The sequence below is a fragment of the Lithobates pipiens genome, unplaced genomic scaffold (assembly GCF_037356315.1).
Source record: "Lithobates pipiens isolate NorthernLeopardFrog02 unplaced genomic scaffold, aLitPip1_a1.2 Scaffold_25, whole genome shotgun sequence".
In the NCBI taxonomy this organism is placed as follows: domain Eukaryota; kingdom Metazoa; phylum Chordata; class Amphibia; order Anura; family Ranidae; genus Lithobates; species Lithobates pipiens.
In genome coordinates this window covers 183544202-183563265 of record NW_027507787.1, presented here as the reverse complement: position 1 = coordinate 183563265, position 19064 = coordinate 183544202, and the positions used below count along the sequence as shown (strand labels likewise).

The 19064-nt window shown below is 42.8% G+C and overlaps 1 protein-coding gene across 3 annotated transcripts in view; it reads right to left on the bottom strand.

The window, feature by feature from the left end:
* Window positions 1-19064, bottom strand: part of STN1 (STN1 subunit of CST complex) — a 96924-nt gene that overhangs the window by 24054 nt on the left and 53806 nt on the right. For all 3 annotated transcript variants that reach the window (XM_077455256.1, XM_077455258.1, XM_077455257.1), the window contains 2 exons: window positions 11198-11362; window positions 6954-7083 (listed from right to left, as the gene is read on the bottom strand). In XM_077455256.1, the coding sequence (XP_077311382.1) occupies window positions 6954-7083; window positions 11198-11362 (295 nt within the window). The remainder of the gene's footprint in view (window positions 1-6953; window positions 7084-11197; window positions 11363-19064) is intronic.

Sequence of the window (19064 nt, the reverse complement as noted above, 5' to 3'; positions counted from 1 at the left end):
ATCACATGTGCAGCTCCATAGCAGTTGAAGATTAAACAGAGGCAAAGATGGCAGCTTCCTTGGCTGAAAACGATAGGGGAGTTTACTCCACTTTAAAGATTGCCATTGACCCCCAATGTTGTGTGGGGCTTTGAAAATTGAGACATGGTTTCATGATTATGGCTACACCAGTGGGAGTGATTTTGTGGGTGTGGTTAAAATAGATCTGGCCTGTAGGATGTCTGGATTTCATTTGGAAGATCTGGCCACCTTACCTTACAATCTAATATCCTTGTCCAATGTACACTAGCACGTGTGTTACACATAATACAGCCACTTTGGCAGCAGTATGGGGGTTATTTACTAAAGGAAAATCCACTTTGCACTGAAAGTGCACTTGGAAGTAAAGTCACTGTAGATCCGAGGGGGACATACAAGGAAAATAAAAAACAGCATTTTAGCTTGCACATGATTGGATGATAAAATCAGCAGAGCTTCCACTCATTTCAGATCTACTCCTTAGATTTAGAGTGACTGCACTTCCAAGTGCACTTGCAGTGCAAAGTGGATTTGGCTTTTGTAAATAACCCCCTAAGTTTCTAAATTGTTGGAAGAAAGTAGAGAACTTGAAGAGAACCAATGCAAACATGTAGAACATATAAACTAAATGCAGTCATTGGGAACTGAAGGCAGAATCTCAGTGCTGTTGGGGTTATGAAGCTATGGAGCCGTTATGCTTAAAAGTACAAACATTTTGTGTGTCTATGTTATCAGTAATTGATTCTAATCAGAGTAACAAATAAAAGCTAATATATGCTAGAAATATGCATTCCTTCTATAAATAGTATGTTGCATGCCAAGACAAATAATGATATAACCAATTGATGTCACGCTGAGTGTTAAAATAAAGTGCATTAAAAGTGTCTTAATATACAGATAAGACATAAAGAAAACATTCCTCTATCCTCTCACAAAAAAAGCAAGCATTATATTTCTCTTAAACTTTCCTGGTTCATCTACAGACCTAAGTAGTGATAGTGGATTTTATCTCCACCTAGTGGCTAGTTAGATGAAGACCAAGAGCTGGATCCAGTCCATCTACTACACATCTTCAAAATGAAATCCAAGTCTAATATTCACCAGAATTATGAATGATAATGTTGACATTTATTTGGAGAGGACAAATCAATAATTATAAATAATTCATGCACATTCAAATGAGAATATTAGCTTTAGGGCTGGTTTACACTTGCGTCAAAATGTGGCATTGCACAGGCTATTATTTTAGTGTGTGAATTGATTCAGCTGTCAGCAGTGGCAGTCGGATTTGTACTCTGTACAGATCAATGGTCTGCATCACCGATCTTCACATGTAACCGCTCTTCTGATCAGTTACATGTGAATAGACCCTCCAGTCATCCCTGAATGCAGCCAGGGTTGGTGTTTTTGCAGAGCAATGGCTGCACACAAACTGTGTGCAGCTGAATAAGACAGTTTGTATGCTGCCATAGCACAGAGAATTGCTGCATCCAGAGGCAGCTTTTACTGTAGCTCCTTTGAAATGCAGAAAAATAACCGCAGCTAAACTGTTGTGTGAATGTAGCCTTAAAGGACTGCTGGGAAAATTTATAACTTCCTTGTATGTGCGGTAGGGTTGCCACCTGTCCAGGATTCACCCGGACAGTTTGGGTTTGGAATCATGCGTCCAGGTTTCAGACTGCCTGAAACCCGGACACATTATTTAGACTGGACTATGGCTTGCGGGCAGGGTTGCTGGCTGTAGTTGTCTAAGCTGAGAGTTTCTGTTACACTCTTTTTCACACTGCCCAAAGCCAGCACTAACACCCCCCCCCCCCCGCCCCAAACACATACAGACGGGAGAGGAGAGAGGCACAATCTGCACCTCTTCCCCCCACCCCTCTGTGTCTGCCCACACTCCAATCCCTGGCGCTGTGCCTCAGAAAAGGAAAGTTAGGGCTGGAAATTTTAAGTCCAACAGCCTCAGATACATCTGGATGATAGCTGCTGACTGCCAAGGGGTGAGTGAGCTCACCATCCATCCCAGTGTGTGCCTGAATTCTTCCCGCCTTCTCTCTCCTGCCTCTGAGTACACTAAGGCAAATCAGGGTTCTCAGAGCACCCCTTACATCAGAGTTCACCTTTACATCAGAGGCCACAGTGTTTCCCCTTACATCAGAGTCCTTCTCCGTACATCAGAGTTCTCAGTGTTCTCCTTTAAATCAGGGTTCCCAGAGCATCGCTTATGTCAGAGTCCCCAGAGTTCTCCCTTATATCAGAGTCTGCAGAGTCCCCCCTTACAGTAAAAGGGAACTCAGCGAGTTCAGTTGTAAAAGGAAAACTCTGTGGATTCTGATGTAAAGGGGGACTCTTGTTATAAACTTCATATGATTAGAAATGTTACTTAATAGCAAAGTATATGTATAGTTTATACTATAGAAAAGAAATTGCCGTGTGCCGCTAAAGTGTTCGTGTTTGACTTGGCGAAAAGGTGGCAACCCTAATGTGCGGGGTGAATCTAGCCAGGTCAATGTGCCTAGATTTGTCTGCTATCAATACATAGCTCCTAACTGTCCCTGATTTCGAGGGACTGTTCCCGATTTGGAGCAATGTCCCTCTGCCCCTCATTCCTCCTCATTTGTCCCTCATTTTGGTCTGATCAATATAGATGTATATAAAATGCCCTTTTTATCTATCAAAAAGTGTTTTACAGTGATAAACCTTTCATCTGATTTCTAAATTGCTGTATTTGTAAATTCCAAAAGCCAATATAAACGAAATGTAGTGGTAAAAAAGCACTTTTTTTTGTACCATTCTCCTTTAAGGGGGTGTGGCCAGGGGTGTGGCCTATGCCTGCATACATTTGCTGATAGGTGTCCCTCATTCCCATCTCAAAAAGTCGGGAGCTGCCCTGGACCTGGCCACCTTAAAGAGTCCCCGTCACCTGACCCTTCATTTCAACAATCTTACTGTAAGGTCATATGTGTATTTACCATATTTTATGCATATTATTTATCTGTAAAAGCCTCCCTTGTGTAGATATCCAAAAGCCATAAAACTGCTGCTGGGTGCCATTATATTGTACCTGAAGTCAGCAGCTCCAGCAGACTCAGAGCTGTCGCTCAAATGATACTCTACAGCAGGGGTGCCCAACCTTTTGAAGAGCAAGGGCCACTTGGTAACCGGTCGCAGGCCACAATGAGCAGAGCGGGCAGATGGTAGGTCTGTGTCCATTATGCATATGCAGAACAGACATGGACACAGCCCGTTCTACTCTATGGATTCTCCAATTCGATCTGCCCAGACAAGGATGGATCTCCTTCTGTTTTTTAATTGTGGATCGGATTGGAGATAGGCAGGTGTAAATGGACACAAGGCCGTTTCCATCAGCCACTCTATATTAGGTGAATGGAGGGTCCACCTGAAAAAACAGACAGGCTGACCCGATCAAACCAATCATGTGAAAGTGGCTTTCACACTGATGCACTGCAGTATCTGCACCTCAATCGTCACCTATTCCTCAGGATTCCTGCAGGTATCGCTGGCTGCTGCTGTTCCCCAGGTGGATATGACTGGTGGCTGCTGCTGGCTATCCTCCAGGGCTGGTATTGCTGGATGGTACTGCTGGCGGGTACTGCTGGCGGGTACTGCTGGCGGGTACCACTGGCTAGTTCCCAACCCACCATCCCTGAGCAACATGGAAGGAAGAATGTGACTACAGTAGAGAGAAGAGCTGATGCTTCCTGTATCACGCTGCCTCCTATCACAGGCGAACTCCATTTGGTATCACTCAGCCCGTGACAGGAGCCGGCTCTATACAGGAAGCATCGGCTCTGCTTTCTCTAGTGACGGGGGTGGCAGGTCGGGAACATGCGATCTGGGCTTGCCAACCCACCATCCCAGAGCAGGAGATGGTGGGCCACATCAGAGGGCAGCGGTTGGGCACACCTGCTCTATAGAGTTCCCTTTTGCCTCCTGCTTTCTGCCAGCTGTGTAAAAGGTTAATGTAGATAGGTGAAGGGAGGGATAGAGGAGCTGGGCCAGCATATATAGTAATTGGACACTCCCTGAAGAAGAGAGGGCTATGACATGGCAGGAGTGAGAGGGAACTGACTGGTCAAATTTCCTGGAAAGTTCAGAGCCACATTGCATGCTAATAAAACATAATTTATACAGAAGGAAAATGCAAGTAATCATTTTAAATACTTGATTTTTCTGTGTTTTTACTTAATTTTTTTTGTTAAAGCTGGCAACAAAGTCTGAGGCTAGAATGGTTCAGGGCTGCATTCTTATTCCTTCAAGCAGACAGTATATGGAAAATTAACTACCTGACCTTTCAGCTGAGCTCTTTTTTTGAAGTGTCAGTTCCTTAAAGGGGGGGGGGGGGTGGGTGTTCATGCTACTCCATTATCTTCTGAGGCACTGACCTGGAAGAGTATACAGATAAGATATCCGGACTTCATGAGCATGCATGTCACAAGTCACTAACTCAATGTGCTAAAGCCAATCACATCCAGAAAATGTAGATTCCTAAGTTAGTAATAACAGCTTTCAGATTTCTTTCAGCACCGGTACCACAACAGCGTGGCAAAAAACGACGGTCCCCCCCTCTATTTGTATAGGTTTGAATCCCATTGAGAGATGCCTCCTACCATGTACACTTGTGCTCTGGTCAAATCACTCCAGCTGATCGGCAAATCAGCTGAAGTGCGGCTACATCCTGCGCATGCACTATTCGATGGGGGGCACTTTTCAACAGAACACCGGCTCCCCTGAAAGATTGGGAATGTGTATTGCAACAATCAGGAGCACCATTGCATTTACTGCAGATGAGTTTGAATAAACAGCCCCCATCCTTGTATACAGCCATCACTGAGGACTCATGCCAAATGGACCTTATCAGCTGCACTACACTTTATAAAGGCCATACAGATAAAAGACAAGGAAACAATATGTTTGTCCTTTCTTTTTTCTCTGCTCCCTTTTTCTTTTTTGTTTCCCTTTCCTCCTAACTAGTTAGCCTCAACTTAGAATTGAAGGTTTACATTTCATGAAAAATTACAGAAATAAAATAAGTATTTATATCAGTGGAAATGTGGGTTGAAGCACTAAAGTATCCAAAAGCTTAAAGCTGAAGTTTATTTCCATATATCAACATGCTTAACCGTATTTCTAAATAAAACCTTCTTGCTTTTGTTACATACCTCATTTGTAAGTGAAAAGGTTGCCGAGTATCTGTGCTTCTCAATGCAATGCAGGCAGATCATGGCTGGTGGGAGGGGCCAGCAGGGGGCAGTACATAGCTTCCGGAAAACATCACAGCATTCTGCCTAAGTACTCTTCTCAAGAGCCCACGGCCCTGATGCATGCAGTGGGCTGGATCTTGGGAGGAGTTATGCAAATATAAAAATTCCTAAATGGATGGGTGTCAGTCTGGGGAAGTTGGCGTTCCTAGGCAGATTGCATTTACATACAGATTGCCCTGGATTACCACCTCTTTGATTAAAGGAACAAAAATTCAGTTAACGAAAAGGACGGTGCAGGGGCAGGAAAGCTGGGGAGGAATTCTAGATTATGCTGGATGTCCTTCATTCAGGAAATAAGGCTCTGATGCTCACAACATGCACTAAAACCAGTCTTAGTACATAAAAGGAGCCTGTACAACTACTGAAAGTGTATTGGAGCTCAGCTATAAAGTGGACTCACTAATAAATATCACAATTGAATCAGCATACATGTTAATAGAAGATAATATATTTTGGGGTAAAAAAAGGACCTCTTTCTTGGCTTGAAAAAATAATGCTTCTCTGTGCTCCCTATAATTACTCACGACCTTAGGAAAGATCACATGGTCTCTGGTTACCTGTTTGCATTGTGGGTATCTGACATCATTACAGACTGTAGGAAGTCTATTGTTTTCAAATTAAGAGGATCAGCAGCAAATACAGCCTGCTTATATATTGGTTTATATGTCACTCAACGTGTTAGTATATAATTACAAAGTGTGCATAAATTCCAGAGGAAAACATTTATAAAAAGAAAGACATTTTGCTTATCTTTTTCACAAATGTATCAAAAGGCACTAAATGGGTATAGGTGGCACATACTACAAGAGAGTGGCTTCTGCTTTCATTCTAATATTTATTTTGTGCCTTTGGAGGTCCTTCCAGCTAAATAATAATAGTCGCCGGTATCTTTGTCTTTTAAATGATCCTGAATCTGAGCTTGCAACAAAGCAGGTTATGGTTGGCCAAACATTGTCTGAACTGGCCGAAATCTGCTTAGTGGGTAGCGCTGTCACCACCCTCCCACCCCGACAGCTTTCGACTCAAAATTACAAAGAGCCAGGTGAAAAATTGATGGGTGAAAAGCGGCTGTGTCAAATCATATGGCCAAATCTCTGAAAACAACAGCTTTAGCGGGAGATTCGTCCATCCATTCTGTATAATATGGATGGAGGAATCTGATTTTTTTTCTCAATGTATGGCCAACTTAAGTGTTATTTGCTTCCAATCATTGCCAACACACAGGGCACAGTCAACAGAAGGGTTTAGTACCTCTCAGAAATCATACTTTCTGCTTGGCCATAAAAACAAAACAAAAAAAACACACACATGTACAAGCGACCATATAAGCATCAAATGCAATAACAAAGGAAATAAGGGGATATATATATATACACACACACACACACACACACACACACACACATACACAAACATATACACACACACACACACACTGAGCATCCAAGAGCAACACTTTCCCAGCTAGGCTGCTCATATTTGGAGAACAAGCTGATCTGATGGGAAATTCCTCACCCAGACTGCTATAAGTTCCTGTAACTGCCTGTTTTCAAATTAAATATCGTACAATTGGTATTGGCTGGTATGCTTTCTGGATGCATTCTGAAATTTTCATTTCCTTATAATATAGATAGAAAGTATACGACTTACAATTGCTCCTGGGATTGCTTCGTCATGTCGTCAGGAAGAATAAAAGGTTTGTCATAGACATGTTTATAGAGGTAAGGCAGTTCAAGCATCCTCATAATCTGCATGTCAAGTGTGGGATCATCCACTTTATCTAAGGCAAAAAATGTGTTAAGTAAAGAAAAATTACTCTAGTATGTACATAAATAAAAAACATTTTGTGAGTTAAACACACTGCTGGTATCATTCTTTGGCTGGCTACACATTATACAATTTTTTTGTTCCATTTCCTTTAGATTTACCTTCAACTATGTAGTGCCTAAATGTATAGGAATTGAAAGAGTTTCGGTTTGACAACATATTATATGTTTTTTAGTAAATCTAAAGGAAAATTGTACAAGAAAATTGTATAATGTGTAACCAGCTTTTAAAGGCAAAAAGCTCAGAGCTCCTGCATCAGGGGAGAGACAGAATATGTGAGGGAGTTTGAATTGGAGAAGGAGATCACTCCTGTGATGGTGGAAGTGAAGTAGGAGCTAGGAGTCTCTTAGCAACATCCTAGCGACAAGGCAGGACAGGATGATGCAATCTCTGGGAGTACGTAAAAGGTCTACACCTATAGCAAGGGCAATATTGAACTTTGGTCAAAGCTGCACAATTTGTTTTTATCTACAGACACCCCTTATCTGCATAGGCAGTTTTTTTGGGGGGGGAAAAGGTGAGCAATGCCTTTAACCACTTAAGGACCAGGCCTATTTTTCAGTGTTTACAAGTTAAAATCAGTGTTTTTTTTTGCTATAAAATGACTTAGAAAACTCAAACATTATATATTTTTTTTAACACCCCAGAGAATAAAATGGCGGTCATTGCAATACTTTCTGTCACGCTGTATTTGCGCAGTGGTCTTAAAAGCGCACTTTTTAAAAAAAAAATATAAACATTTTTTGAATAAAAAATAAGACAACAGTAAAGTTAGCCCAATTTTATTTTTATATTGTGAAAGATAATGTTACGCCGAGTAAATTGATACCCAACATGTCGCGCTTCAAAATTGCGCCCGGACGTGGAATGGTGACAAACTTTTACCCTTAAAAATCTCCATAAGCAACGTTTAAAAATTTCTACAGGTTATCCGTTTGGAGTTACAGAGGTGGTCTAGCACTAGAACTATTGCTCTAACTCTAACGATCGTGGCGATACCTCACATGCATGGTTTGAACACCGTTTTCATACGTGGCGCTACTCACGTATACGTTCACTTCTTTAAAAAAAATATATATATTATTATTTACTTTTTATTTTTTATTTTGACGCTGTCCTTTAAAAAAAAAAATTTGGGTCACTTTTATTCGTATTACAAGGAATGTAAACATCCCTTGTAATAGAAAAAAAGCAATAAAAAATAAATAAATCTCCTTTAAGAGCACTGGGCGGAAGTGACGTTTCATATCACTTCTGCCAGTCATTGCTATGGAGCCGAGTGGGGGGCCATCTTTCTCTCACTCGGCAGCCAGCCAAGCAGGGGAAATTACCAATCACTACTGGTGGTTCCGGTAAGCGGCAGAGACCACCAGAGCGCGGCAGGAGGGGGGGCCCTCTCCCGCCACGGTAAACGTGATCTTGTGGCGAACCTGCCGCAGAGACCACTTTTATCTGAAAGAAGACCGGCCACTGAAGAAGAGGATACCGGGGTCATGGCAGCTAGCTGCTGCCATAACAACGATATTCCTCTTGAAAGTGCTGCCGTATAATGATGGCGGGTGGTCTGTAAGTGGTTAAGCTGGCATGAAACTTCTTTCTTAATTTTTTAATTTTCTTAAACAGGGTAGATGGACAAATCTCCCCTGCCGGCTACTGTATTCTGACAGCTTGCTCCAGTGGTTATCAGAATACCCAAATGGTGCCTGCATCTGATTAAATTTAGGTGTTGACAATTTTTCACCCAGGTCCTTTAACAATTGACTTTTGCTGAGCTGGATGGTGCCGACAGGGGCATCCGCGGTTCAGCATGAATCGGCCAAAACCTGAACTGTGTATGGCCACCTTTTGGCCCTTGTGCAAGCCTTATTTATTTTAGATTTTAGAGTGGAGAGGGATTAGAACACGTGTCAGGTTTTTATTGCTGTATGTGCCCATGTTAGGAAGATCCTCCCTCTCTCTATTTATAAAGTAGATAAGTAGAGGGTGGATCTTCCTAACAGGGAGTGAGAACGGAGAGTGAACGTGAACGAAAATCACAATTTTTTAATTGTCACCAGAACAGGATTAGGGGGTAAATCTTCCAATAGCGACACCAGTTCAGGTGACAACCAAGGATTCCCTCAGTTTGGAGGATTTTCTCTTACTACCTGTGCTGGCTATGGGACAGGAAGTGAAGGTAAATCTCTCCAATGGGACACAGATGGTAAAAAAAAGATTATAATCCTCCCTTAATCTATCCAAAATGAAAAAAACTTTTGCCTTTAGTTCTATTTTAAACCCTAGTTTAAAGTTTTGCAACAGCTGGAGGGCCGCCAGTTTGAGACCCCTGCCCTACAACCTTAACTTGTATGACCACTCAGAAACCATGGTCTCTACCTTCCCCATCTGCTAAACTATATGCTATTTTCTAAAAAAATTTTTTAAAGAATTGATAGCATGAATATACCTACTATTGGTAGCATCTCCACTGAACGCTGGTCTTTATAAATGAACCACAATATTATTTAGTTTGGGTTTAAAATAGAACTAAAGGCAAAAGTTTTTTTCATTTTGGATAGATTAAGGGAGGATTATAATCTTTTTTTTTTTTTTAACCAATAAAAGTTTATTGAAACATTTGACATCACAATACAGTGCAGTAAAAATTAAGGAACAGTCGTGGGACCAAACCCACGATGCATAACAAATTATATCGTTCAGTCCTAGATACCAATACAGAGAGCCTTATATTTCGGTAACATTAAGCATCCTGGAGGGGAGGCCCGAGGAAAGGGGAGACCCCCTCCCAACATCAATCAGGACCTCTGTAAATGCGGTATCTGATGAGGTAATCGCCCATAAACCCCCGATGGTCCATATAATAGGATACTTGCAAATGGTGGGGGTGAATTTTAAGTGTCTATAAGGAAAGGGGAGAAAAGAAAGAAGGGTAGAGAGTAAAAGAAAAGGTGGTGAGCACCCCGCGACGGGGGAGGTGCGGATTATAATCTTTTTTTACCATCTGTGTCCCATTGGAGAGATTTACCTTCACTTCCTGTCCCATAGCCAGCACAGGTAGTAAGAGAAAATCCTCCAAACTGAGGGAATCCTTGGTCCCATTCATGCCTCTGCCTGTGGGAGCCATGCTTGTAACTGTCAGCCTTGCAATGCCTCATGGGACTTGTAGACATCAAGAGAAAAAGTGACAGGGGAGGCATTTTCAGCACACAGCCTGTGATTGACAGCCTTGGCTTCGTACCTGTGTGCTGTGTGACAGGTTGTGTGTCCCTTTCCTCCAATCAGCTCTCACTGAACTTTGTAGAATGTAACTTCAGCTCCCTACCCCCTACTTTCTGAAATCTCGGATAAGCTGTATAAATTCTAGAATATGAATGGCTGTAGAGAAGAGAAGACTGCAAATAAACAGGTACAACTTATGTAGGAGGATTTGTTTTATCTTTGTGTATCTACTGAGGCCAGTCACTTCACTGAGTATATGTAAGGGTTTACAACCACGTTAAGCCCTGGCACTTGTAGTCCAGAGATAATGTCTACATGGCCCCTGGAATATGCCCAATATTTATTATTTGCTTTTTATCTTTGGTTTACAACCACTTTAAAGTGGAGCTCTATCAATTCCTGGTTAACTATTACTGCTAGCTGGGTCAGATCACATTTACAGCTCCCAACTATTGGATAGGCAATATTGTTTCACTGTTCAATAAGGAGGTATATGACACTGAACTGCTAAACCAGGAAAATGGATTGCTAAATCAGGAATTGTGTGTCAGCCATCTGGTATTGGAGTGTGGAAATTGTAAATCACAAAATTGGCTGCACAGAATTGAAAATCCTTTGGCAAATAAAAAAGTCCACATATGTGTGATGTAACTGTGTATTTAGCTGTTTGCCTGAAGCTTGCTCTTAAACTCACAAGACAGATGTATAGCAAAAGCCAACGAAGGCAATGAAATGCACGTGTGTGGGCAGACAAATGCCAAACTTGTGCCAGAAATGCCAGCTGATACCTAACACAACCCATACGAGCATAAATAAACATCTCATTTGTAAAATGAAGTTCTCCTTACAGAAAATAGAAGCCACCACTTCTCTCTGCATTCTGAAAACTTTGATGTAGCCTCGGACTCTGATAAGATCGCCAATTTCCATCTTGGCCTTACTGCTTTCCTGTCTGCGCAGTTCTTGCACTAGTCCATCTAGGTCATTAGCTCCCGGTGTACTTCTGTGAACGTCTGCAAGCACACAAGATCAAAGATTAAAGAACTTGCTGGAAAACTTTACTTTAATGATATAAAACAGATATGTGACCTGATTTCACCCTGGAATGAAAATGACACATTAACACAAGGGCCTGATTCTCTAAAAATGGGGAAAAGAAAATGAACATGAAAGGTAGCAATAAATTAGGTTTATCCCGTTTTGCTATGGGAAAATGAAATCTCAACTGCGGGCTAACATTAAAAAAAAAAAAAAAAAAAAAAAGAAGGATAAAACACATTTAACCACTTCAATACCAGGCACTTTCGCCCTTTCCCGCCCAGGACAATTTTCAGCTTTCGGCGCTGTCGCACTTTGAATGACAATTGCGCAGTCATGCCACAGTGTACCCAAACAACATTTTTTGCTAAACAAACTAAAAAAGAATGACATTTTTGAAAAATAAACATTTTTATGCGTTATAAAATCGGAAGAGCCGATCGGCTCTCCCTGTCAGCACGAACTGAGGAATGCCATTTACCAGCACTTCCTGGTTCGCACGATGATCAGCTGTAATTGGTCACAGCTGATCACGTGGAAAGAAACCTCTGTCAGTGGCTTCTTACCACGATCGGAGATGCGGTGTGTCAGACTGACACGCCGCACTCGCCGGGCTGCACGCCCCGCGGGCGTGTGCCAGCATTTTATCCTACTGGATGTCATATGACGCCCAGTCAGGATAACTGAACCACTTCAATCTGCTATAGTCCGGGCAGGAAGTGGTTAAAGTGGAAGTTCAGGAAAAACCTAACGACTCTAAACCTGCTCTCTGCCACATTCTAAACCTAATCTATCTAACCCTGTATAACAAAAATCGATATAGTTACCTATAGCGATCCAGTCCGGTCCCAGCATCAGCTGTAAGTCTATGGGTGACCTCACTTCCCAGCCATTTCATAACCGTTGTCGGTCCTCTCCTGCACACAGCTTCCAAAACTGGAAACAGGACCAGATCGGCTGCACAATAGGTAAGTACAGCAATTTTTGCTTTACTGGGTTAGATAGATTAGGTTTAAAATGTGACAGAGAGCAGGTTTAGTGTTTGTTGTTTTTTTGCCAGGACTTACACTTTAAGGGAACAATTGTCCCTGCTTAAAGATTTGTATTTCTGTCCACCCAGTCCTGAGAGTTACACATCTCTGCCATATGGCACTACCATGTCAGGCAGGGCAGAAGACCAGATTTTTCTCTACTGCAATTCAGTAACACTTACAGGTCACCCCTTCACCACCACCCTGTGACTGGACCTCTCACTCTGAGCACATCCTTTGTAAGCACACAAGCACTGTAGCACAACTTACTCCTTACAGTCTGAGCTCTGCTGTACAAAGAGCACAAGAGGCTGATGCTAAGTCAAATCCAGGCACTTAGTTTGTTTTTACAAAATATATTCAATGATGTATTAATGAATACAGAGCTGCATTTATTTGTTGCTTTTCTATCTGTCTGGGGTTCGGCTTTAAATAGGAATTTGAATTGGTCACCAATGGCTTCACATTTGTTCTCAGTTTCCATTCTAAAATGTAATTGCAGTTGAAAAGTGGGCATGATTTTAACTCTAAAAAGAGATTTCTTTTGATAGATACGAGTTGAAATGCCAAGTGCTGCTCTAAGTGCTGAACATCGCCACTCCGATGATCCTCTACTTGGAAGGCTGCTGGCGTTTGACATGCTCATCTAAAAAGGCATGGTAACTATGCAATGTCAAGGCGGGGTGAAACGCATTGGAACATGGTCTTGGGAGGAGCCAATGCTGAGGCAGCTTCTCATAGGTATTACACACTGAGCTTCTGAAGGTTTGAGGCACCTTCACACTGCATAATATGCATACTCAAATTGACATGTGTGCATGGATACTGTATATCAATCCATGCACTTGTGGTGCTGATTTCTTTTTATTTTTTTTAAGGGAAAAAAAGCAAAGTTTAACTTAGCTGAAAACTATTTTCCCAAGCATATCTGGTGTAGCCTGATGACAACAGACAACAGACAAAAGGGATCATCATCTAATTATAGGGCAACTCAAGGCCTTCGGAAATTGATATTTCATTAAGGAGGGGCTGACCGCACATTACAGCACATGGCTTGCAGCTTATATCTCTCTGGAACGCTAGCCAAAATGTTCCTGCAGTCATTTGTTTCTTTTTCTGGTGTTCTTATTCTGGTGTCCACCAAATATCTGCCATCAAAAGAGGTACAAGCATATGACCTTCTGCACTTTTAGTTGAACTTGGCTTATGAAGAACTACTCAAAAGTATTTATACCTTAGGTTATTTTCCCTCCTGGAGGACTTATTACTGAAGTCTGGAGCCCTGGTGAAAAGATTTACACCTATCACTAGAGCCACTGTCACAGGCTGAGAGTGTTTTTTCAACTGAGCTTTTAGTGTCACCTATTAAAGGAAATTCTACATATATATCGCTGTGGGAAATACACAACAGAATATGGGATTTACTGCATGGGACACCTGTAGGATCCCAAAGAAGATCAAGTCAGCTGTTTAAAGGATGGCTGTTTCAGGTGCTGGTATGCAAGACTAAGTTAGCTGGGGAGAAGTTTGATGTGTAAACCAGCTGGCTATACAATTAGATTTTAATTTGAGTCATATGGAAATTCAGAAAAATCATTCATCAGAATATTCTTTGTTGTCATCACAGAGTCAACTCATTTCATTGGAAAGAATTTCAAATTTCACGTAGACCTACTCTTTGGATGGAATCCCAGAGGTATTAAACAGATTTCATTACAAATTTGTATGATGTTTCCCAAACAAAAACCACATTCACAGTTAGAATTTTGCTTGTTTGAGAAAAAAATGTCATCTTGCTTCCTCCAATATCCTTTTAACTGTGGTCAAAAACAAAAGCCGCTTTGACTCCTCTAACCATCAGAAAATTGGACAAATGTTAGGATTTTCTGAATTAAAAAATAAGACAACAGTAAAGTTAGCTAAAATGCAATAATAAAAAAGAAAAAAATTGTCATTTAAAAAGATGAAAAAATTTATAAATGACCCTTTAAGAGCTATAGACATAAGTGACATTTTGACGTTGCTTCCACCCTGCAATGATATGGAGACACCACAAGAAGGACCCAATCACCTCTGCCACTGCCGACAGCTCCGGTAAGCGGCTGAGGGCACTGGGGAGCGACGGGAGGGGCCTCTCTCACCGCCGCTAAAAGTGATCTTGCTGCGAATCCAGCGGAGAGGTGAGTACCGTTCAAAAGAATTTTGATCGATCAAAAAAGTTAATCAAGGAATTAATCTTTAATTTCCACAGCCCTAATATTATATATATATATATATATATATATATATATATATATATATATATATATATATATATATTGCATTATCCTTTCCTAGCTATTCCTAAGGGGCCTCAAATAAAGCTGTCATTCTCCATCTCCCAGAATGCATACATGTTCCAGGGCAGTGAAACTTTACAACCAACATCAGTACCCCAGGACTAGCAAATTGCCCAGATGTTAGAGAATAGTAGTTTCTATCTGGAATTTAGTTTTGTCACAGGTCAACTTTTTCATTAGTATACTTCAACTTCCACAGGACCCTATAAAAGGCGTAAAGGGCCCACTGTCAAAATGACACCACAGGGTGCGTTTAAGAATCCCCTAAGAATATTACACTAAGTTTTAGAAATCCTTTGCAACAGATAGGCACTGCCACTATGCCACCATATCTATGTCCTACAACCCGTTTCCTTTGCCAAAGCAAAATGTTAACATTTTAACATAACTTCACAATGAAGAGTGTCTGTACAACAAGGTAAATGCTTTAATGCCGCGTACACATGAGTGCTTTTTCCGTCGGAATAAACTCTGAAGGTTTCTCCGATGGAATTCCGCTGAAGCTGTCTTGCATACACACGGTCACACCAAAGTCCGACTGTCAAGAACGCGGTGACATACAACACGTAGGACGGGACTAGGATAAGGAAGTTCAATAGCCAGTAGCAAATAGCTTCAGTCTCGTATTTGCTTCAGAGCATGCGTCATTTTTGGTACGTCGGAGCAGCATACAGACGAGCGGTTTTCCCGACAGGAATTTGTTCCATCTGAAAAAATTAGAACATGTTCTCTTTCTAGGTCTGTCAGAATTTTCAACGTAAAAAGTCCAATGGGGCATACACACGATCGGAATCTACGATGAAAAGCTCCCGTCTGACTTTTTCTGTCGGAAATTCCGGTCGTGTGTACGGGGCATAAGCCTCTTGACCACAGAACATGAAAACTGTTGTCTCAGCCTCAGTAATATTTGCTTTTAAAATTCTGCTTATTCTACAAATCTGGATAGACACTGGTCATGGGAGATAATGTAAGTAATTCGTTCACACTCTCAATTAGCATGAGAAAAATAATACCCTATATTATTTATTTGAGCCCTGGATCTGTATAATCCAGTCCAAACTTGCAAATATAGACAGACTCTCTTCAACACCTACTAAACCTGTACATCTGGATGAGATCAGTAGCATAGCTGCAGAATAAAAGGGCATGCTGGATGGTGAGAAGAAACAAAACTGGCAGGAGGGAGAGGCTGGCAATATTCTCAGAGGTGCCTTGTTTCTGTTCTAAAAGCTCAGAGAATCCATAAAGAGAAGTATGGTAATTAGAAAAAAACAAAACATTAAAAGCATTTTTTCTTAAAACCTGTAAGGCAAAAGGCATAATGAGCTAGCATGCACCGCATACTAGCTCATTATGAAATAGTTACCATAAATAAAGGCGCCGGAAGATGATCCCAGTCCACGCCGAGGGAGCTGACATTTCCCCTCAGCGTGTCTTCCAGGGTTTGCGACTCCGGCACTTTGAGTGGCAGGAGCTGTGATGTCGTCACTCCTGTGCATGCGCGCCGGGGGCCTTCTTACCGGTGTTCTGCCATATAGTGTCCGGCCATCATATAGTGTCCGAGCCGTACTGCTCATGCGCAGTACGGAGCAGAGGAAGCTTCGGAAAATTTCCGAAGATGAACGGCGCCTGCGCCGTGAGTGGAGGTGGTAGCCCCACCATCCAAGCGGACATAGGGTTGTGAATATTAGCGGGCCCCTCGCGGGCGAGCTTCGCTCACCACGCTTCGGGCTCGGCCTCACTGCGCTCGGCTCTTTTATATTCCTACTCTATGTCCACTTGGATAGTGGGGATAGAACCTGGACTCACGGCGCAGGCGCCGTTCATCCTCGGCAATTTTCGGAATCAGTACACAGCGGACACTATCGGATGGAGGACCTTATATGATAAGACATCGGCAGGGCACTAGACAACTGACGTCAGCGGCTGCATGCAAAGTGAATGTCTCCTAAACTGTACAGGTTTAGGAGAGAATTCATTTTACCTACAGGTAAGCCTTATTATAGGCTTACCTGTAAGTAAAAAAACAAAAAAAGGGTATATACCGTAACCACTTTAAGGCCTCATGAACATGGGATGTATTTACAGCTGCTTCTAGGGGCTTCTGACGTGTTTTTTTTCTGTCTTTAAACGCCCCTCCATGCTATCCTATGTGTCCATGCACACACAGGCTTTTAGCAGGGTTTAGGTGGCAGAAGCTTTTAGAGGCAGGAGAAAAAATGACTGCCAGTGTGTTCAGGAGCAGCAGAGTTTGGGCAGAAAAAACATTTGAAGCTACTAACAGCTGCTAGAAGCTGCTAACAGCTTCTAAAAGCTGGTATACATCAGTGTTTGAGCATTAAAGAGGAAGTAAACCCCTTCAAACCACTTTGACCTACAGGTAAGCCTAGATTAAGGCTTACCTGTAGGTCCAAGCAATATCTCCTAAACCTATATGGTTTAGGAGATATTTGGCCGAAAATGGGCACCGCTGTCTACGGCGCATGCGCCGTAGACAGCGACGCGCAGGCGCACTAAATGCGGCAAGTCCAAGAATGGATTTGCCTAATTTGTCGACTCCCGTGCGCATGCGCGGGAGTGACGTCATCGCGGCTTCGCCGAATGGCAGCGGCGGAGCTGCGAGACGCGACTCCCGTGCGCATGCGCGGGAGTGACGTCATCGCGGCTTCGCCGCTGTCATTGGTCGGAGCTGCGAGACGCCACCAGCAAGATGGATGCGGCGGACTACAGGGATCAGCGGCGACTTCGCTGGCTCCTGTGTCAGGTAAGTGACACATAATGAGCTACTATGCGATGCATAGTAGTCCATTATGCTTTACCTTTGCAGGGAAAAAAAGAGGAAGTAAACCCATCAGGGTTTACTTCCTCTTTAATTCATTTCAAAGACCAGAATAAATTATTTATTCTGGCTAATGAAATTAATTAACATCCAAGAGCTTGATGCCTGTAAAAGCTCCCAAAAGCTTGTAAAAGCTTTAGGCCTCATGCAAGCAGGGCGTTAGGAAAAACAAGCTGCAAAGCCACTACCAACGCCAGGAAAAAGCAGCTATAAAAATTTGCTTTTAGTAGCTTTTTGCATTGGCGTTAATGCATGTTTAGCCGGGCTAGCTCTGCCTCTATTCAAAACCAATGCTTCCCTATATGAGCCAATTGATTTGAATAGAACTTGCACCACAAGTCGGATCATAATGAACTGACTTGCAGTGTGGCTTGTGCGCTGAGGATCTTGAAGGAAGACCCTAGCCAAAATGGAGAAAAAAAAAAACCTGGCGTGAGGTTCCCCCCCAAGAGCATACCAGACCCTTCGGTCTGGTATGGATTTTAAGGGGAACCCCCACGCCAAAAAAACTGGCATGGTGTCCCCCCCAAAATCCATACCAAACCCTTATCTGAGCACGCAGCCTGGCAGGTCAAGAAAGGGGAGGGGGACGAGCGGGCGCCCCCCCTCATGGACCATACCAGGCCACATGCCCCCAAAGCACCTTGTCCCCATGTTGATGAGGACAAGGACCTCTTCCCAACAACCCTGGCCGTTGGTTGTCAGGGTCTGTGGGTGGGGGGCTTATTGGAATCTGGAAGCCCCTTTAACAAGGGGGCCCCAGAACCCGGCCCCCAACCCTATGTGAATGAGTATGGGGTACCCCTACTCATTCACCAAAAAAAGTGTCAAAAATAAAAAACATCACACAGGTTTTTGACAAAGTAGTATTATTAAAGCAGCACCACCGTCTCTTTTCCTTCCGATTTCTTCTCCCTCCGGCGATGTCCTCATCCTCTGGTTCTTCTCCTCTCTCCACTGATATCTTCTCCCCCTGCCGGTTCTCTTCTCTAATGTCTTTTCCCTCTGTTCTTCCTCTGATGTTCTCTCGATGCTCTCTCCCACTGTAATGCTGGGTTTGTGTGCCATTACTTTTATAGCCACCCGGTGATGTCACTGCCCCATCATGCCCTGGGCGGTGACGTCATAAGGGGCGGGGCCTCCGGTGTGGGGGTTCCCCCCCGCCAGTTTTTTTTTTCCTGGCGTTGGTACTGGCTTTGCAGCTCGTTTTTTCTAATGCCCGGTGTGTATGAGGCCTTACAAGCGTCAGGCTTTTTTTAGGCAAAAACGCTGCTGGCTTCCAGGAGAGCTAAATATTCATCCTGTGTGCGTGAGGCCTTATACCCACCCACCTAGGTGGATGCAGCATCGATTCGGTGCTAAATCTGCCGCCGGCTCTGCACTGAGAACCAAAGACCACCAAAGACCATGGATTGCTCAGCTCTCAGCTAAAGATAAAGCCCATATGGTCAGGATCTTTTCAGAACCT